Below are 22,865 nucleotides of genomic sequence, written 5' to 3'. Positions count from 1 at the left end.
CAAATTGTATGGAGAAAGTGATATATGCGACAAAATCATGCTTTGATTGTTGTAACTAATACACCTCGTGATGATTTTTTGCAGATTTCATAGAATTGCGGTCGTGTATGTAAGTTTGTGGCGTACAGTGTGTATATATATGTGTGTGTTTGTGTGTATATATATATGTTTCATGTACGTATTGTTAAATGCACACACACAAATATCAACTTACCCATGGTCTTGTACGCAAGCACAAAATCGCACAGAGAAAGCTTGCTCCAGACACAGAAAGACGAGCCAAGAATTAACTGAGCGACAGGAGAGATAGATGCATACGAGGAAGCATCCAAAGGAAATATAATCTCATACGCACAGAAATAAGCGACTATAATCGCATATCAATTTTATGGTGTATCTTCAAGACCCAGTGGAAAATAGGGACTCTAAACGGGCAAGGAATCAGTAGACTAATGCTCCCTAGTGTTCCTTTTTTTTTTTAACATTGGATGTTCACTGCGACTGCTCAGGCGCGTGTCGTCTTTGTAGACGCACGCATGCGCGTGCATGCGTCCCACGGGAAAAAGAATTTCGGTAGCGGGGGTTAAGGGGGAAGGTGCCCCGGTGGGTATGAAAGGGTTTTCTGCTCCTACGTAACGTCTGATGTCATGATGTGAGATCGAAGACGGTTATTTATATCGCGTGCCTGGCGTCTTTCACTGCTCTTACGCTCGGTATGAGGGGAACTTCCTTTCGCTATTCTCGGGAATAAGTGTTCCCTTTTCTTCTTTCTTATATAGGCTTATCTGTGCATGCGTACTCTTTTTTATTTGTGTGCGCGTGTCTCAGCTCGTAAACGTGTATACTTCTCAGCTTTCAGCAGGTTCTCTTGGTACGAGTTTGCTAGGTTATACAGCGAACTCGTACCATAATTGAGTCGGACATTTTTCCCTTTCAGTAGATTATAAGCAGAACTGAAAGCTAGTATATTTAGCTGATGAAAAGAATATAACAGAACGGATATGACAGAATCTCAGAATCTAATCACAAGTAAGTTTGACTTCCTGAATGACACTAGGTAATTTAGAATTAGCTAGGTCCCGACATGAGTGTTAGGTAAATAAGGGCTTACAGCTCTTACAGACCTTACAGCTCGTTCGTGTTGCCCCAGGTCCCTCAGTGTGACGCACCTCTAATAGTGGATGGACTTCTGGCCAAGATTGATCAATTTATTGTTCTCTGTGGTGTATGGAGTAGACTCTGTGTAGAAAAAAGCTATTGAGAAAATTAATAGAGGGTATTGATGTGCAGTATAGAGAGTAAATTGCCGAGAAGTATAAAAAGTTTCTGCGAGGGGAGTGAAGTATGTGCTCGCTCGCACGTAGGGTGGAGATTGACTGGTTTGATGTAAAAATGGGCTGAGACTAGGGGATACTATGTCTCAGTATGGAGAGAGTAATGCAACAAGTTGAGGGATACGAAGGTTCGTGAATAAAGTGTGGAATGGCTGATGTTCGCAGGTGATACTTAAATAAATCGTAGTGAATGTTGATATGAACATTAGATTCCTCTAGAATATATGGAGCACATATTTCAAATGATGGTAGGATTAGACAAGAGGTGATCCACAGAAAAAGTATAGCAAGAAGTTTACCGGATGTGTGCAAAAAGTCGAGAGGAAAAAATGTAGTATCTACAGAAGCCGAGGTTGGAATGTATGAAGGGAATGTTGAACCAGCTCTCCTCTTTGTAAGTGAGGTATGGAGGTTCATTAGTCTTAATTACTGTTTTCTGTTAGCCATGTCAGGTACACTTTTCAATAGTTGTTTTGACGACAGTGGATACAAATGAGACAGTCAAATGGTTTCAGTTAATGTGGGATTTATTTCAACACAACTTCTTCATCACTGTCTCCCGCAAAATGAGACAGTTTATTTTAGAGGGATCCTTTAGGTACCTTAAATTGATGATATTGAGTGTCACTGTTGTTCGATGGACCATAAAAGAATAAATAAATAAATAATCAAATGAATACATCAATTCGTAAAAAGGTGGTAGTCAATACGAATGATGACTAAACTATTATTTTTTTTAATTACTGGCTTAATCGACTTCTCTAGTGACTTACAGTGAGAGAAAGTCTTGATTACGAAATCAGGAATAGTGCTTTTTATCAGCACGTACGGAATCCAAAGTTTCTCTGACCCTTGCGCGTTTCTGACTTGAATTCCAATTGATTTCAGTAAAATTATATGAAAACGTACTTGTTGCGTCTTCCAGCATTGGCATTCACACTGTGCCATGCAGATTTGTTGGTATCTATGGGCACGGTGTCTTTTTTTTTTTTTTTAACGTCTTGCGAAATTCCATACTGCCAGTGTACTATATAGTAGTAGGAAGGCCTTGAGATATTTTGGTAAACAAAGTTGTAGATGGAAATAGTTGTGGGTTGTTGCTATTGCGAATAAATTGTTGTAGGTAGGTGGAGTTATAAATAGAAAGGGTTGTGGATTGGTGCTATTGTGAGTAAATTGTCGTAGGCAGGTGGAGTTATAAATAGAAAGGGTTGTGGATTGGTGCTATTGTGAATAAATTGTTGTAGGCAGGTGGAGTTGCAGTATAGGTGAAGTTATGAATAGAAAGGGTTGCGGGTTGGTGTTATTGTAAGCAGAAAAAGTTAGGTTTTGGTGTTATGAACAGGATGCTCTAGACAGGTGAAGTTGTGAATAGACGGGTTGTGAACAGAGAAAGTTGTGGGGTTTTCGAGTTGTGAATAGGAGGAGCTGTGGAAAAGTGAAGTTACGAACAGCAGAAGTTGTGGTTAGTCCATTTTCTAAAACATAGCTCCCGTTATCGCTACGGTAAACCTTACATTAATTCTCAGCCATGGCCGAACACGGCCAGTTAGCAACTGTTTAGTCTACCTGCACAGAAACTGCAGTAATGATCACACACGATTTTCAAGATATGCAGTGACACCTGCCACGCGTAATCTGATGTTCGTTATTGAGCTTTAATTAAAGCTTTAACGCGTACCGTAATCAGTGATTAATGGGGAATCGTATTTTGGAAAGTTGGAAAAATATTATGGATAATTAACGTGAAATGGATGATAGCGGAGGTGACGTCAGATAGATTTTTAAAAATATAAATATGAGCGTCAGGCAAAAACGAAAATACTTATCGAAAGCTTTGCCTGTATTGATTCTCGGTCATCTTTGATCAGACACTACTAGTTTACAGAGGAAATTGCACTATTTTTCTCACTAAATTTTAACAGGGTGTCCATAAAGTCCCAGTACAATTACCAATATGTCTTCTAATGGTACTGGGACTTTATGGACACACTGTATAATGCATTAGTGAACGTTGAACTGAAACACTGTTGCTGTTAATCAGGTTTGAAATATGAATAAATAGTCTTGTAAACTTCAGAACTCTCATAAACGGGAATAGGCTCTAAATATATTATTACTGAAGAAGTCTCCAATGCCAACAGAACGAGTGAAGACAATAATAAATGAATAAAGGCAATCAGTAAAGTAACAGTTAGGTAAATAAATGAAAATAAGTTAAGATAATCAATAAAGTTTAGATACTATGAACGTCCCAAGAGATAGGGGAGATTATTACCCCGACAAAGTCAAAATTTCATTCAGTATGTCTGTCTGTCTGTCTATCTGTCTTTTGCAGTTTTATCAAAAAAATCACTGGACGGATTTTGCTGAAAACTGGTCATGACATTCACGGGCCACATGTTCCGAGGGGTTAACATTTGGGAGAGATAGAGAGAGATAAGTCGAAGGTCGATGTAACGAATTTATGGCAGATTGGCGTCGGTAAATGATGACTGAAATATAAACCTATGATAATTTGATATGATGTGCGATGACTACTTTTCGAAGGTCAGAAGTCAAAGTTGCTTTTATCGTGTTGAAGTAATCAGTTGGAAAGATGGCATCGAAGAATAGACACGGAATAAATTTGCGTCAATTTAAATGGAAGTAGTAAATTTGATGACAACAATCTTCAAGGTCTTCACATCATAATGACTCGCCGACAAGTGCAGTTAAGAAAACCAGCAGTGAATGACGATGTAATCACCCTTCTTTTGAGGCCATTGTCGGAAACGGCGATCTTTCTGTGCCTCAGAACCAGTCTATTAGGGTGTGATCCGTGAAGTGCGCTTGAATAGGCGACAACGACGGCCATTCCTAATTGCAAGCGGTCCTGCATGTCATTATGGACTGGGTAAGGCCACAAGGACTTGGCTGCTTCATGTCGTTGACTCCTTCCTTTCAGGTCCTGCTACGTGGTTCTCTTAACCTTCTTATTCTTCCATTCTCGAGTATCTTTGCTTAAGGTTACTATAACTTTTGCGACATTAAATAAAAATGGCGAAACTTATCTCATTTATATTCACGATAATTATTCGACGCTTGATCTCGAAGGCCTCTGCCAAGAGCATCCTACAAACCCCCCCCCCCCCCCCCCCCCCCCCCCCTCTTTTTTTTTTTTTTTTTTTTTTTTTTTTTTTTTTTCTTTTTTCCCAGACCCCAAGGAAACGAAAGGAAGAAGGCCGGGCTACAACCATGTAGTAAGTGACAAGCTTTCAGTCTGTGGAAGGAGAAGAAAGGTCATACAAATCTGGAAAAACGAAAGGAGGAAGCGAAGTCGAAAGCCAAGCGAGAGACGAAAAGAAACTTTTCACGAATCTTATCATACTAATCAGAGTATTACAGATTTTCTCACAGGGAAATGGAGTAACTACAAGAAACAATATGGCGCAGTTGACGTGACAGCCTCATAGGGGGTTAGAAGTGCTGTCAGTGCACCTCACGCGGGCCACTGCAGGCATTGCTAAAGGTTCTTTGCAGCGACCCTTCGGTCCCTAGCTGAATCCACTTTCATTCCTCTTACTCGAACTCCGTTCATATTCTTTTTCTTCCATCTGACTTTCCAGCCTCTCCTTACAATTGATTGATAGTGCAACTGCTTTGAGGTCTTCCTCCTGTTACACCTTTCAGTCCTCCTTGCTGTCAGTTTCCTTCCGTTTCAGAGGTGAATGATCTCATAGGACCCGGCGCTTTGACGTTTTTTTTTTTTTTTTTTTACTGGCACTTTTTTTTCTTATTTTCTGAATGCTTTTTTTTTTTTTACTGACTGGCACTGTTTTTTTCTTATTTTCTGAATGGCACTGTTTTTAAGTTATTGGGTAACTGCATATATCTCGATCGTTAACATTGCTTTTTGCTTTAATCAGACCTTTCACTTTTCATCAATTCGTACTTTAGTATATTGTTGGGTATCTTGCTCTGTAAGTCAGTGGCCCTTTAGTCTTGTTCTGTGTGAATGCTTCCTTCATATAATAATAATAATTAATAATAATAATAATAATAATAATAATAATAGGAATTGCTTAATACTCGAACCAGCACTTCGATGATGGGCTGTTATTTTCTCACCCCCGCCCACCTTTTTAGATGCTCTTCTGGAGGAAACTTTTTTAGATGCTCTTCTGGAGGAAACTACCATTTGCATTTTAACCCCTACACTGATGAGGAACACCGTCCAGGTGTTCGAAAGTCTTTGTTTTTAACATAGAAATCTATTTTAACATATAATTGTGGATATAATTGTGGATTTTTTTTAGCAATTTGTTTTCAGGAGACTGTGAATTTCTTAATAATAATATTAAAATAATAATAATAATAATAATAATAATAAATAATAATCATATTTGTTAATAATAATAATAATAATAATATATATTTGAATAGCAGAAATCCAGTATCTCATTATTATTATTATTATTATTATTATTATTATTATTATTATTATTATTATTATTATTATTATTATTATTGTGTGTATGCTGAAAACAGACCTTCTTTCAAACATGTTTAATTAAAAATAATGGCAGAATTCACAGAATTGATTCTGTACAAAGTTCTTTCAATTCTCCTTATGATCTGTCTTTCTGGCACGCTGCTTTGTAATACCTGCGTGCCAGAAAGACAAATCATAAGGAGAATTGAAAGAATTTTGTATAGAATCAACTCTGTGAAATATGCCATTATTTTTAATTAATCGTGTTTGAAAGGAGGTCTGCTTTCAGCATACACAATAATAATAATAATAATAATAATAATAATAATAATAATAATAATAATGAGATACTGCATTTCTGCCATGTCAAATGTATCATTTATATCCTTTTAATCTGCCACCAGGAATTCCACAAAGTCGTAAGGAGATTAAACAACGATTTAAGAGCGTGTGCTTACCTCTGACAAATGTTTGTCTCATATATCCGGACCTTTTGTTTACTCTTCGAGGATCCATGCAGCTACCAAGCAACAAAAGACATCCTTGAGATCACAACAAGGTATTCCCCCTCAGACATTGAATTCACATCACGGTGCTGCACTAGTGTGCATTAATGCCACTACAAAAAAATCATTGGTATAGTCACTAGAAAAGCACGATTTTCTCAAGTATAAACGTCATTCACCTCTAACTTTCCCTCCTGTCACTTCTCTTTTCATGAGGTGACGCGAAACAAAACTGGTGAAACAGTGAAACAGACCCCACGGGTGTACCAGTAGACGGACGGACACACGCTCGAACTTATTTATATACCCGGGTGTCGTGGGGCGCCCGACGTAAGGCACCAAAGTATCAAACTTCACAGAGCAAGACTATCACTGTGCACTGAGTATCATCATCATTATCATCACTTTGCTGATGCATCGTAACGTTATCTTTGCTAATGCTGCTGGTGCTGGTGCTGCTGCTCTCTTGGAAGCATAAACAATCACCGCTTGCACTCTTTGGGAGAGGAGGAGGAGGAGGAGAATGAAGAGCAAGATTTAAGGGGACCGGCGGAGGAGGAGGAGGAGGAGGAGGAGGGGGTTCAAGCCCTGCCAACTCTTGAAAATCTTGCCTCTCTCTCTCTCTCTCTCTCTCTCTCTCTCTCTCTCTCTCTCTCTCGTTCACTGGCGAAGAACCGTTGGGTATTTCTGTCTGGCCGAATCTCTTCTACGGCGGGATGAAGATTTTCAGGAGAAAAAGAGAGAGCGAGAGATAGAGACACAGATAGAGACCAGCTGCACATTGAGCGAAGAACAGAAAGGTAGAGAAATAAAGGGAGAGGAAGACAAACTCGAACCCGAATCATGACATCAGCGTTGTTGTGGTGGTGCCCGACTCCTGGTATGATGGCACCGTTCACTTGCTGAGTGGCGGCGTTACTTGCATCTCCCCCACCCCCCGCCTTCTTCAGTTCAACTTTGTTCCTCCAATCGATCTTAGAAGTTTTTCCACAAACCAATTTTTTGCAGTTTCTGTCGTTGCAAACGCCTGTGTTTCTCGTCCCCCAATCAATGTCTATGTTTGTTTTTTTTTTTTTGAAATTTCACCTCGCTATTTTTACTACAATTTTTATCCCATTTATCTCATTATCTTTCAAAAGCCGATATGAAGGGTAATATAATCTTCAGCGAGTAATTGCCAGGAAATGCCGGAGGCGTTCGATGTACACAGGCTTCTAAATAACATGTAATAGTTGTCATTACAGAAAACGATGCTTTTCGCCAAGAACGAGGTCGTTTCATTGCGGAAGCACTGAGAAGTTATAACCTTGGCCAAAATATAACTTCAGTATTAGTATTTTAATTGTAAAGATTGATTTTATTTGTTTAAGCCATTTTTAATGCTCCTTTTTCAACATGGTTGGTGGCTAAAATTTTACTTGTTGATATTATTTATTTAAGCCATTTTTTTATACTCACTTTTCATCATGGTTGGTGGCTACGATTTTACTTATTGATGTTAGAACTTAAATCATCTGCCAATTGTTGGTCGATCTATTAACAGTAGTACCTCACGTTCTAGTTTTATATTTCAACAAGTTCATCTTGATTTAGAACAAACGATAAACTTAAATGGCCGGAAACTGCAAATACAATAAGTCGTTCGCGAATTTTTAACCAGAAACTACAGGTGCCTTGAAAGAGAGATGACCGCGAAGCGATGTATAAGTTTCTTGCTGTCATTTCTGTCCTGTCAATTTGGCATTAACGGGTCTCCATAGAACTTATCCGTTAAAATTTCAGTGTAATGGCCGTCATTTTGGAAGATGCACATGAACAGCCATTCGATTTTTCCGAAATAATCAAGTTGCATCCACACCGTGAGCTCGACTGAGCCATTCATTCGTTCGTTATTATGAGGTAGCTCAGTCATACCCACTGAGTCAAAAATGCCATGAGAGAGAAAGTGCATGGAAGGACATCAATTCTTATTTTTATGCTTTTCTTTTAACAATACTTGGTGGTGATTGTAAAATGAAACCTGCCTTTTTTTTTTATTAGACGATATCCAATTGTGATTATTAATTACAAGGCAGATTTGTCACCTTCTCAACTGCCTGGTGACAAAACATTTCCTCCAATTCAGTTTCTTCTTTTGTGGGTATATAGTTGTTGGCATCCAATAACCTCTCCATTCAGTTATGATTTGCGGAATTGACTGGCGTACTTGTGGCAGCTGTGTCTTCTTAGGGGCCATATCAAGTTACCCGACCTTTGTTGGTGACCTTATGACCAGTATTATCAGTCTACTCACTCTACTATGTTCTGCCTTTGTCTCTACGCCATGGGTCGCCATCTTGGTTTCCCGGGTTCGAGGCTCACTGAATGGGGGGAAGGACACTGAATCATTCTTTCCTTATTTTGCTTGTTTATTTTCAGCCCCTTTTATGTCAGGTAGCCGCCTGCATTAAGCACGTGGTGTTAGCTGTAGCTCATTTTTACTCAAATCACTTTCTTTGGTATTTGTTTATTTTATATATTTTCCATTTATATGGACCCCGTTGTATGGAAGGTTAGGTTAGGTATTATATAATTTAGTCAGTGAAACCAAGCACTGAGGAACTTTTAACCACACGGCGCTTACGATAGTGAAAAGAGGGAGTTAAGATAATGCAAAGAGGGAGTTGGAGGTCGGACCACAAGGCAAAAAGAGATCGAGAAAGCAAATGAATTAAAGTTGAAAAAAGTTGAGTATACCCTAGTTTAAACAGACCACTGAGCTGATTAAAAGCTCTCGTATGATGGCCCGAAGTATTGGATATTTTTACGTGGCTAGAAACCAAATGGTTACTTAGCAACGGGACCTGTAGTTTATTGTGGGATCCGAAGCACATTATATTCGAGAAAGGAATTTTAATCGCCAGAAGTAAATTCTTCTCATTCCACGTTGGCAGAGTGGGGCGTGAACTCTCGCTACTATAGATCAGAAGGCGAGCACGCAACCCACTCGTCCAATGAGGAAATAAGGAATTGAAGTACAAGAATCAAAAGCTGGAACTGGGAGAAAACCCACAGTAGTCAGAGAGGCTGGACAGCAAGATTAAAGAAAGGCAGCTTGCGTGGAGGTAAAGTAAAAGGCTAGAAACTGCAGACACACTAGTAGATTCACACCACCGTGCATCTGATGTCTAGCTCAGTCCCTTACGACGCTCCTGATTGGCTGTTGATAAGCCAATGACAGGGCTGGAAACTCTCAGTCTCTCTCGAGAATTCACGTAGGCAGGATGTATGTTCAAACTCTCCTGATGGATACGTCTTTCAAGTATCCCTCAGGAGAGGTGGAACATATCATACTGCCTATGTGAACTCTCGAGAGAGAGAGACTGAGAGTTTCCAGCCTTGTGACTGGCTTATCAACAGCCAATCAGGAGCGTCTTAAGGGAGTGGCCTAGACATCAGATGCACGGGTGATGTGAATCTAGTATAGTAACGCCTACAATGCACCACGTGAGGTGTACTGACGGCAATAGCCATTTAGGGGCCCGTTGTAGGGAAGAATGATCGTTAATATCAGGGATGTTTGGCATGCGATAGTCATGGATAATGAAACAGTGTAGAGTATTTTTTAGAAATGGATTACTTACTATTTCTCTCTCTCTCTCTCTCTCTCTCTCTCAAGTATGAAAAGAACAGGATAAAAACGTGATCTTTTTATTGACGTGCAACGGCAAACCAGAAAAGTGTCTTGACCTTTTATGTATTGCTGTGGTTCAGAACGAAGTCATGTGTTATAGAATACAGGAAGTAAAATCATTCGTGGTATTTGAAGGCCTAAAACTCACCTAGTGGTAATACTTGGAATTTCAGTAACACTGAAAGGATGGAGTTAAATCGCTCTCTGTCCTGAACGCGGAAGTGAAATCGCTAATTGATCTCGGTGTGTGTGTTTGTTTGTTTAATGGGGAAAGAGAGAGAGAGAGAGAGAGAGAGAGAGAGAGAGAGAGAGAGAGAGAAAATTAGCTCCAGCCCCTGATTACCTACCTGGCCATTAGTAATGATACTATCAACTTTGGTATTTCAGTTTTAATAGTTGTATATCTACGATCAGTCCACTTAACCAATTAAATATAAATCAGTACTGTATTAGTGTGAACAGCCTGGCTCACAGTTAGCATTTAACTCTGATTAAACGAGAAATAACGGAGAACTGAGAGAGAGAGAGAGAGAGAGAGAGAGAGAGAGAGAGAGAGAGAGGTAAAAGGGAAAAGTCAAGTATATCGTAGCTTAACCAGACCACTGAGCTGATTAACAGCTCTCCTAGGGCTGGCCCGAAGGATTAGATATTTTTACTTGGCTAAGAACCAATTGGCCACTTAGCAACGGGACCTACAGCTTATTGTGGGATCCGAACCACATTATATCGAGAAATGTATTTCTATCACCTGAAATAAATTCCTCAGGTTCCACGTTGGCCGAGCCGGGAATCGAACTTCGGACCACCGGATTGGAGTAAGTAAAAGGGAAGACGAATGACGGTGACAGACCAAAATATCATTTAGTTACCCACTGAGGACTCATGTCGGGTGACTTGTCCTTCTACCGGGAAGATCAAACCTTTGGGAGGCCTCGGCTGCCTTGCCTCGGAGTTTCGTTATCGTGCTCTGGCAGTCTACCCGTCAACAGTGCGTCCGATTTCCTGGGCCGTGATGATGGAACCCTCAAATGATTTTGAATCGAAATAAATTCCAAAGATTTTAAGAAAGAGTGACGTAAGGACTTTTGACTATAAACGCAGGTTTTTTTTATGCTGCAATATTACCTTATTCGTTTATTTTGAATCACATCGCCTGTTTTTATACAACACATTTACCTGTAAGTTGTACTGCAGTAGAATTTTTTAATAGTTTATATTGAATCATTCCTCTGCCCTTATTTATACTGTGCGAAATTCATCTTTAACGCTCAGTTCACGTTCGTACATCAACAAAACCTTCTTACTGTATATATTCTTTCTGATTATATTTTCGTATTATTTCAGTTAGTGATTTAGTTGTTTTTTTTTTTGTTTTTTTTTCCTGCACACAAGCGTGTATTTCTGGTCTAATATTAGCCTAGCGTGCATTCCTCTCATCAGTCTTTCATGGAACGATTTGAGTGTTATGTTTAAGTACATTTTACAACCCCCAATGAATGAACGTCAGTCCATTGTGATATAAAAGGCAGATGAAATTTTTTTTGCTTTGTATAATTTTATTTCATGGAAATTTTATATTTCCGTGATCGTTAAATGGTCCCTTTTTAAACCATACTGTCACCGTCTGTACATTTTATGTTAAATGGTCTTTTTTTTTTGCATCCTCTCTCTCTTTTTTTTAAACATACTAAGTCACCATTTACACCAGGCGTGTTGAACTGTCACTTTTCTTAAAAATACTGTCAACATTCCACCTTTCATAGTACTACATGAATAATACAGCTCCTCCTTTAACAAAGATGTGCCTAGGGTCACATCTTTGAAATATTATTATTATTTATATCATGGGAAGCATTAACTTTTTCAAGGTTTCCTAAATCTCAACACCTACTCTGTTTTTTCTGTCCATCCGCCTGTGGTGGTCGCGCATGGTAATACTGCGTCCCGGGCTTTAAAATAGTTACGCTATGTGTAAGTTTTAGGTAAATAAAAGGATATCTGGGTGTACATTTACAACTGAAAACTGTTTTAATAATTTACTATGTGCGAATTACACCGTTAATATTCAAAATAGGATATTATTTTAAAGGCCCGGGAAAAAAAAAGGGGGGAAAAAAAACGCAGTGTTACCATGCGCAAACACCACAGGCGGATGGACAGATGGAAAAAAACAGAGTATAGTATTGTATAGTTAACGATCACCTTTTTAAAATATGCCTAAACACAATTCCTTTTTTCATATTAAACCATCACCTTTTTTTTATTCTTAAAATCACAACGCCACTTCTTATACATACTTAACAGTGAGCAAACTAATTTGTAATGAGAGCGAAGTCACATTTCCTACTTGCATGCAAAATAGTTCCCTTTTCAAATTATTGTGTGAAAAATACAATCCCACCTTTCACTTTTAAAAGTCAGGCTCTTTAAACCACCCTGAATTACAGCATAGATACTTGGGCTAAATATAGAATTCATACCCAATACACAGCTGTCACCTGTACTCTGTAATCTATATGTCTGTCTAACGATCTATGTACCTAAATATATATATATATATATATATATATATATATATATATATATATGTATGTATGTATGTATGTATATATATATTATATATTATATATTATATATATATATGTATATATATAATATATTTATATATATATATACATATGTGTATTATATAATATTAGTATTATAATTTACTATAATATATATTATATATATATAATTATATATATACATACATATCATATGTATGCTGTAATATATCTATCGAATCTACTATCTTATCTATATCTCTATATGGTATTGTGTATAAATTATATCTTACTATATATATATGTATAAGGATGTATGTATTTATATAAAATAAACTATATCTCTTAATAATATCTAATAATAAATAATGTATTATAATATATATATCTCTTATTTATATTTCTATATTCTTATGATAATATATATATATATATATATATATATATAGAATATATAGTGCGCGTGTGTACTTATATGTATGTTATCAGGTTTAAGTAAAAAAGTAGCAATTTTTGAAGATAAAGATACACAAAATAATATTTTTACGACCCGAGAAATGCTGCAAGTGGTGAAAGTTTCTGATAAGCCAAACTTCGACACCACGTGCCACGACAGTTGTGAGAAAAAAAAGGGGGGGGGGCGGGGGAGTTCGTTATCTGAAAGAGAGATCCGCCGAGAGGGCAACGTGTATTGGTGCGCATGCCTGATCAGGTAGAATACAACCTGACACTTGAACACACACACACACACACACACACACACACACACACTGTCACTTCTGTTCTGTGTGATAAAGGGCCCTTGATATAAAGATTGTGAAATTCTCTCTCATTCACCAAATAAGAGGAAAAATGTACTGTATCACAATACTATATACACAATTTGTCTTTCATTCGCTAAGAACTGTTAGAGATTTTAGAATATTTATTCGATCAGAAATGTGTATAAATAATTTGTCATTTATTCGCTCAAAATAAGTATGTTGTTTGAAAGTGCATGAAAAACCTTTCATACGTTCACTAGAGTTTGATAGTAATATACTAATTAAGTAATAATAATAATTATAATAATAATAATATCATTCATACATTTGGTCATAAATACAGAGTTCTGAATTAATTCAGTGAAGATGGAATTACATTTAAATGAACTTATCTGCATTGACAAGCTGTATAGCAATAGAATTCTTCACATGTGACAAGGTCATAGTTTCCTTCAACAGCTCTGCACTGAAGAGTACCAACTTAGTAATGCATAAATCCCATTCTACTGTCTAAATACAAACCTGAACCTGTCTCCGGTACGGGTATGAATTTGGAGATGTGTGTGTGGTGTGTATGTGTAATATATATATATATATATATATATATATATATATATATAGTATATATATATATATATATATATATTATATCTATATATAAGCGATTACCACACGAAAATGACAGGTAGAAATCCAAGCGCTTTCGTCTTTACTGAGACATTGAAAGTATCTTAGCAAAGACGAAAGCGCTTGGATTTCTGCCTATCATTTTCCTGTGTTATTCGATTATTCAGTGAAGTCACGTGCATCTACTGTGATTTTTTAAGTGTAATATATATATATTATATATATATTATTTATTTATTTATTTATTTTATATATATATATCTATATATATATATATATATATATATATATATATATATATATATATATATATATATATCAGCAAAAGCCACAGGGAAAATTTTTAAAAAAGAAAAGACAGAGTGCCAAGTACTTTCGTGTATTTAACACGAAAGTACTTGGCACTTGGCACTCTGTCTTTTCTTTTTTAAAAATTTTCCCTGTGGCTTTTGCTGGTAAACAAAATCACGAGCTTACTTTTGTGATTTCATAATATATATATATATATATATATATATATATATATATTATATATATATATATATATATATATATATTATTATTCAAAATTCCACTTCGTCTCCTCCCAGAAAATACAATTACATTGAAAATTTAGGCCTAGACTAGAGGACGAGGAGTTTGAACAAAGAAAAAAAAGTTGAAAAACTGAACTCAGGCATAAGGCCGGTTTTACTGAAGAGGGAGGAATTCACATAAAGCTGGACTCTAGTTTTAAAAGCACTATATTTACATAAATTTACAAAGGTCCAGGGAACACAAGGGCAGGTGAACTTCTTTCAGTCCGCCCGAACACGTGGTGGGAGCAGCCTGGCCACGCTTTTAGGTAAATTGCGCAACAGATCGAAATTGCAAGCTTCGAAGGATTTCCAAGTCCTACCACAGCCAGGCACAGTGTTTGTCTGCAAATAGAGGGCATAGGCATAAGGCAGGGAGCACACGAGGGCGAACTTTACTCACTATTTTCTCTCAATCAAAAGGCCACTCAGGGGGGGGAATGAAATGACTGGGAAATTTACACAGCAGAAACTATTTTGGTGGCTTTAAATTTCACTAGGGGAATGTTACTAGTATCACAGGGGAGTAATTACAGAATTGAGCCCAGATGGCGAAGGGGAATGAAACACTGCACAATTCGCCTTGGAAAATGAAATGAAATACAGACAAAGATAAAACAATTCCCTGGTTGAAATGGAATTTCCCTTACAGTACCTTTAGTGATGATGCTGGTTGTCTTCTCCTTGAAGTCTCGACACTATGGACTTTTAAAAATATACTTGGGCTTCCCAAAGCATGGGAAAGCCAGGCCCAGGAGGGGCGGGGGCTGGGCAGTGGCGTCTGGTAAGGGGCCAGTGGTCTGACCTCGCCGAGGTCTCATCTTCTTTTGAGGCTGGGCTCCTGCTTTCCAGGCCTTTTGAAGTGGCTGCTCTGTAGGGGGTAATTCCAAGCACCCATGGGAGAAGAGATAGCTTTTTCAAAAAAAAAAGGAGAATGGATTCCTCCAAAGTCGAAGGGGCAACTCGTATAGATTCTTTAAACTTGGGTAAAAGACTATTTCTTTCCTTGGTTCTAGCTAAATCTTGAACAATATATATATATATATATATATATATATATATATATATATATATATATATTATATATATATATATATATAAATCTTCGTGAGTATAATACTGATCTGTTGACCGTCATTAATATTATGATTTATGTCTTTCACTAGCGTTCTTCTGAATGTTCGCATTCTCGCCACAGGTGATTGAAGCAAACTGCTCTTGGTCATTATACCCTAAGTTTGATAAGTAAACTGGAAACGCATCCTAAGCTGTGCACCTGTTTATTACCAGAAGCTTCAAGTGCTTAGTTATAGTAACAATCAGTTCAAAGGGTCATTACCATTATTGTTTAGAAATATTGTAACCAAGGTCTTGACTGCAACCAGAACATTGGTTTGTATTAGCAGACTCGCACGGAATTGACCAGAAGGATTTGCTATTAAAGGAACATGGACACTTGAAGTACCTCAGAGGTAAGAAGATGGACAGCTATATAGGGAAGAGACAAACGAGACTGGATTAGAAGTTAAAGGTAGAGAGAGAGCAGTTCACAGCTAGTTGATGGGATGGGGTCTGATGCTGCAGCACAGTTTTTGCATTGCCTGCCGTACCACCCGGATAGGACGCACTGTAGGCAGGAAACTCCAATTTCTGGCCATCCTACAGAAGGTAAAATAAAAAAAGGACATCGGGAGCTAGGAAGAGATATTAGAATGTAATTTTCATTGTTTTCAAAGATTTTAAAATAATATTATCAGAAATCCATAATTATTGAGCAGGATGGGACCCCTGTAACTCAAGAAATTGTAAATTTCCAGCAAGGGACCAAGACTCAATACAAAAATCAACAGGGTTACATCGTAACCTAACCTGATCTAGGGTACCAGATTGGTATCAGTGCCTTGAGACAAATTCCCCCCCCCCCCCCTCTCTCTCTCGTCGTCATTCCCGTCTTACTCTCGCTCGTCTCTCGTCATCTCTCCTCTCTCCTCTCTCTGCTCTCGTCCGAAGAGCACTTTATCAATCAATGTTTTTAACACGTATCATTGTTCATGGGCTTCATAGAATGTATCATAATACATCTATATTCATAGCTTTCAAAATATAGATACATACATACATTATATATAAGGGGGTCCTCGAGTTACGACGTTGATCCGTTCTTACGATGCATCGTAACACGATTTTCAGCGTAAGTCGGAAACATTGAAAAATTACCACATGATTTAATGTAAATACCTATCAATAACAACGAGAGAACAATTCCTTACCTTTATTAGTTTGATTGGCTTGCACACTGGAGAGGAAGCTGCGGTGCTGGAGAGACTGGGGGAGGTTAGTGAAGAGAAAAAGAACCTCCACTGATCAGAAGGATGCTTGCCTATGGTTGTATAGTATGTCGAATAGCCTAGCCTAACCTGTTACCTTTGGGGTTGGCTTCATTGCATCTAGGTAGTGAAAGCAAAGTATATTAGCTAGGCTAGCTAGCTCCTTTTACAGATTAGTCTACCCCACAGCAATTCTCACATTTGCTTTATGTAAAGGCTTTAATCTACTCAAGAACAATGGTTTTCTTTTTCACATTAGCTGGCTTTATGACCGGGTGCTGACTTTCTCCTCCTTGGCGATGTAAGTGCGGTTAGGCATACGTTTCCAAACAAACCTGTCTCGTCTACGTTAAACACTTTGCTGAGCAGAATAACCCCCCTCCTAATTATCTCAGACAACGCTTTAGGAAAATTCACTCGCTGCTTTCTCATCCCCACTAGCAGCTTCACCTTGCAATTTAAGGTTATGGTAATTGGCCCGAGCCTTAAATCGCATAAACCAACCCCTACTAGCCACAAACTCTTCACTTTCACTTCCCTCCCCCTTTTCTTTTTTCAACGCTTCAAACAATCTTTTCGCCTTCTCCTGAATCACCATAAGGCTGACTGGGATACGCCGTTGATTTTGGTCTTCCAACCAAAGCACCAATAACCTTTCCATTTCAATTATTAGACCACTACGCTGCTTAGTTATCACTGTCGCTTTCATAGGAGCAGATCCTTTCACATGTTCAACGATGCGCTCTTTATCTTTGATAATGGTAGCAACGGTCGAACGGCTAAGGCCAAGCGAGCGGCCAATGTTTGTTGGCGTTTCTCCCTTCTCGGATCGCTTTATAATGTCCACTTTAATTTCCATGGTGATGGCCTTTCTTTTCTTCGATGCACTACCATCAGAAGAGTCCGCCTTGCACTTGGGAGCCATAACAAAGAGCAAAAGTTACAAAAACGATACAACACGAGGGAGAGAGAGGCAGTGTAAACAACCAAAATGGCGTATGGGCGAGGACTGAGGCCGTCCTCTCCCCCACAAAGCGTATTCTTCCGCCGTGCGCCTGGAACTAGTTCGCGTTTGTTTTACGTTGCTTACGACGCTAAACCGCGTAAGACGGAACGACGCAAAATATTATTCTTATATTTTTATGGGGGCGCGTTCGTAACCACGAAACATCGTAAGTCGAGACCAGCGTAACCCGAGGACTTACTTATATATATCTATATATATATATATATATATATATATATATATATATATATATATATATATATATATATATATATATATATATATATATATATATATATATATATGTATATATATATAGATAAATAGATATAGATACATATAGATGTAATATATATATATATATATATATATATATTATATATATATATATATATATATATATATATATATATAATATATATATATAGAGAGAGAGAGAGCCGAGAGGGGGGGGAGACGAGAGAGAGAGAGAGGAAGGAGAGGAGAGAGAGAGAGAGAGACCTTACCTTACAGACCTTACAGTTCGTTGGGTTTTGACCCAGGTCCCTCAGTGTGAGGCGCCTGTGAGAGGTGGACAAAGAGGCAGGTAGAAGTGTACTGACTTTTATTACATGTCAGGGAAATATAATACTACAGCAGATGCGGGAGGAAGCGGCGAAAATGTGGTCACCGACCCGCGAGAGAGTAAAAGTGGGTCGGCGAGACCCGATTTGTGTTTCTTTAGAGACATAAAATACAAAATATAAAAGTACACAATATGTGGTTATACAAGCTTTATACACTGACGGAAAGCCCGCTGGAATGCTCTCTCAGGGGGAAGTAAGAACAACGCGAATGATGAATTATGTACAGAGAAAATTATGAATAAGCGTTGTCCTTCACAAATACTCCCCCCCTAAGACAATAATTAGGTATGATTGTTGGCTGACTTCTTTGTACTTCGGGTAGTCACTCGCGGAAGCGAGCTGGACGGCGGAGGCGCCCTCGGGTGCGTGATATTAGTTGTTGTGTTAGATCCTCGGGGTTTTCCGGGGACGGGATGCCCTCCCCTGAGGTGATGATCCTCGGGGGTTCGACCGTCTTTCGAGGGCGGCCGCGGCTACGGCTAGGAGGTTTGGCGAGCGAAGGAGTCACTTTTTTTCCGGGAGATTGAGCGCCCTGTGGAATCCCCGCGTCTGTGAGGTCCTCGTCCATGATGAAGGCTGGTTTCAGGCGATCGATTGTGACCCAGTCCTCGCGACCGTTTGATGGTATAAGGGATATGCCTTGTCAGTGCTTCGTTGGACGCGGAAGGGCCCAGCGGTAGGGTCTCGTTAGAGGCGGGCGGCGGGCGTCGTCCCTGACGAAGACGTGGGCTTGCACGATGATAGGGCCTTCGGGAGGAAACGTTTGGTTCTGTCGGAGAAGGTTTTGACGCAGGGCGTGAACTTCCCGGCGGATTCCCGAAGCCTGGCGATGGAGACGTCAGCGTCGTCGGCATTGGTCGGGAAGAACTCGCCAGGGACTGTTAATGGCTCCCCGTATACCTTCTCCGCGGGTGATGCCTCGCTGTTTGCCCGCTGGGGCAGTCCTGAGACCGAGGAGGACCCACGGTAGTTGGCTCTTCCAATTTTCGTCGGTTGCAGCGCGCCATCAGGGAAGCCTTGATCGAACGGTGGACTCTCTCCACCATGCCGTTAGCTGCTGGGTGTAGGCGTGGTGGCATGTAGCGACGTTCCCATTAGGCGGGCCAAGGCAGTCCACAACTCCGACAGGAAAACTGGTCCGCGGTCTGTCGTGATTTCGTCTGGCACTCCGAATCGACTGATCCAGCTGGCGAGGAGTGCTTCGGCACATGCTTTCTGGTCGTTCCTCCGACATCGGCGTTGCCATCGGGCCATCTGGTGGAGCGATCGATTACCGTCAGGAGGTACCTGGCGCCTTCCGACGGGGGCAGGGGGCCAACGACGTCTATGTGGATGTGGCCGAATCTTCGTTTCACGGCTGCGGAAATTTCCCCACGCCTGATTCCGTGGTGTTCCGACTGCTTTTGCTAGTTTGGCAAGGCACGCAGGTCCTGGCCCACTCGAGGGAGTCCTTCCGAATTCCATGCCAGACGAACTTCTCCGTCAGGAGGCGCACCGTCGTCTGGGCCCTGAGGGGTTGCGAGAGTCCGTGTATGACGTCGAACACGGCTTTCCTTCGGGAGGCTGGGATCATGCGGGCGCGCGGCGGCCCGGTGCTGATGTCGCAGAGGAGCGTCATGCCTGCGGGTCCGAAAGGCACGTCTTCCCACTTGAGGGCGGTGATAGCAGTGCGGTATGCGGCAGTCTCCGGGTCGGCAGCCTGTTCCCTGGGCGAGGTCTTCGTAGTCGACCCCGAGACGCACGGCGTTGATTTCTATCCTCGATAGGGCGTCTGCCACGGGGTTTCTTCTCCGCCAGGGCACGTACTGATGGTGCAACCGAACTCTGCGATGGCTGCTAGGTGCCTCTGTTGTCTCGCTGACCAAGCGTCGCCGCCCCCTTGGTGAAGGCGTGTACCAAAGGGAGGTGGTCCGTCCTGATCGTAAAGGGGGAGGCCCTCGAGGGAGGTAGCGGAAATGTCGCACTGCTTGGTACACTGCCAGGAGTTCGCGGTCGAACGTGCTGTACCTCGTCTCGGCGGCTGATAGTTTTTTGCTGTAGAATAGCGAGTGGCTGGGGCTCGCCCTGGATACCTGCTCGAGGACAGCCCCGCAGGCGACGTTGCTGGCGTCGGTGGTGAGGCGTAAAGGTGCAGCAGGGTCCTTGGTGGCATAATGTCGCCGCTCTGGCGAGGGCCCTCTTCGTCTCGTTGAAAGCCTTCTCTTGTTCGGCCTCCACGTTAGGGCCTTTGGTTTCCCCTTCAGGACCTGTGTTAGAGGAGACATGGTGCGGGCGGCGGCGGGGATGAATCGGCGGTAGTAATTGACCATTCCGATGAACTCCTGCAGGCGCTTCAGGACCGCTCGGACGTGATGTAAGGTTGCTCCTCCAAGGACCTGGAAAAAATCAAGATATCGTCGACGTAGCAGACGCAGAAGGGCAGGTCCCCCAGGATGCTGTCCATCAGGCGCTGGAAGGTGGCCCCTGCATTCCTCAGGCCGAAGGTTGAGTAATGGAAAACGAAGGAGCCAAACGGCGTGATGATGGCAGTCTTGGGGACATCCTCGGGGTGCACTGGAACCTGGAAATAGATTTTAAGAGGTCCATTTTTGTGAAGACCTTCGCCCCATGAAGGGCCCCTGTCAAATCCTGCATGTTTGGCAAGGGTATTGGTCGGGGATTGTAGCGAGGTTGAGTCTTCTGTAGTCTCCGCAGGGCCTCCAGGTGCCGTCAGGTTTCTGTACCATGTGCAGGGGCGACGCCCAAGGGCTCGATGCTTTCTTGCATGATGCCCGATTCCGTTCCATCTCCGAGAACGCCTGCTTCGCCTCCTGGAGGCGGCCTGGAGGGAGTCGTCGGAACTTCGCGTGTGTCGGGGGCCTGTGGTGGCTATGTGGTGGAATATCCCGTGCTTGGGCGGCGTCCCTGCCGAGCCTGACGAAGTTCCGGCTTGAAGACTTCGGGAAACTCCTGCAGGAGGTTGCCGTATTTGTGGGGGGCGATGGTACAAATTGTAGGGGCACCCGGGCCTGCTGCTAGTGGAAGGGAAAGGCATGTCCCCATGTCGAGGAGGCGTTTGCGGCCCACGTCCACCAGGAGGCCGTTCTGCGCCAGGAAGTCTGCCCCCAGTAGCGGGATCCTGACGTCCGCGATTGTGAATTCCCAGACGTAGTTTCGCCCCAAGATGGATATCTCGAGGGGCTTCGTGCCGTGGAAAATGGGTGGTTTCCCGTTTGCGGGGCGACGAGGGAGGTTTGTTTTTGTCGGGCTCGCGGCTACGGTCTTTTCTGACGGCGGGAATATCGAGTGCATTGCCCCCGTATCCACCAACATCCTCCGGCCGGAGATCGCGTCGCGGACGTAGAACCCTACGGTGTGTAGTTCCGACACGGCCGTTGCCACGGGCGGCCTTGGTTTTGTTTGCCGTCGTCGTTTTTTGACTGTTGGAAGGTGCAAGGGCTTTCGCACCTCCTGAGAATCTCCCGAACCTCCGGTGGAAGCGGCACCAGGAGTTTTCACCTCGCTGCGTGTGGGAGGACTTCCCTTGGGTACGGCGCCGATCTCTTGCGTTGGGTCGTCGTCGTCTTCTTCCTTCTCTGCGGCCAGGCACACGGAGGATCGGGGGGTGGCGGCGAGCTTCGCGGCATTGTTTGACAACGTCAGCTTCTTTGCCTTCTCTAGTAGTTCGTCGTCCTCTAGGGTGTGCGCGTCGGTCAGCTGCTTTCGGACGTCCGTCCGGCTCGAGTTGCCGCAGGAATATTTCGCGGCTCAGGCTGATCTCTACCTTTTTTCCGTCGGGGCCTATTTCGGGCAGACGGACGAGGCCCATCACAGTGTCCCAGGCATCTTGGGTGTCGGCGCCGCGCATGGGGTTCGCGACTAGGTCGAGGGCGCGGGCGGCCCTTTCAGCGATAGGCACGGAATAGGCTGTCAAGAGCCGTTCTTTTATCTCGTCGAGCGTGACAAGTCCGATTCGTGCTCGACCGGTCAGCCAGTTAGATATTCGGCCGAGCACCTCTGTCGGGAGAGCCGCTGCGACGAGGTCAGAGCCTGCAGCACTTTGTTTGTGAAGCCCCGCGGAATCCGGAACTTGCCCTTCGGCTCGGAAGAACCAAGGCGAAGACGGGTCAGCCGTTGTGAAGGGGGGCAATTTGGACAGCTTGAGCGGCCGCTGTGTCAGAGTCCGTCGCTGGGGCGGGGGAGGCCCGGGTCCCGCGAGGTTTCCCGCGAGGTACTGTTTGCGCCCATTGTCCTCTCTCACAAAAAAAACGGTCGACAGAGTCGTGAATGGCGGGCAAACCGTTTGAGGAAACGCCTGAACACACCTTGGGCAGGTATGCCGTATTTAGTCCGTTAGAGGCGTTGGTTATTTCCACGGTAGGAGCTTTCAGAGATCTATACTGAGGCGCCGTATGAGTCCGTTAAAGA

At 41.9% G+C, this 22,865-nt stretch overlaps 1 protein-coding gene across 4 annotated transcripts in view; it reads right to left on the bottom strand.

Annotated features, from left to right (window-relative positions):
* LOC135200800 (beta-1,3-galactosyltransferase 5-like) overlaps positions 1–22,865 on the bottom strand; it is a 75,285-nt gene that overhangs the window by 39,695 nt on the left and 12,725 nt on the right. Inside the window, exon 1 of one of the 4 annotated variants that reach the window (XM_064229455.1) lies at positions 6,267–7,186. The exons of 2 other annotated variants lie outside the window; for them this stretch is intronic. In XM_064229455.1, coding sequence (XP_064085525.1) covers positions 6,267–6,324 — 58 coding nt within the window. In that variant the 5' untranslated portion in view covers positions 6,325–7,186. Of the gene's footprint in view, positions 1–6,266; positions 7,187–22,865 lie in introns of those variants that run through there. One more of the 4 variants, XM_064229450.1, reaches the window with a different exon arrangement.

This window comes from Macrobrachium nipponense, chromosome 27 (genome assembly GCF_015104395.2).
Source record: "Macrobrachium nipponense isolate FS-2020 chromosome 27, ASM1510439v2, whole genome shotgun sequence".
NCBI lineage: Eukaryota > Metazoa > Arthropoda > Malacostraca > Decapoda > Palaemonidae > Macrobrachium > Macrobrachium nipponense.
This window is presented reverse-complemented; position numbering and strand designations above follow the sequence as displayed.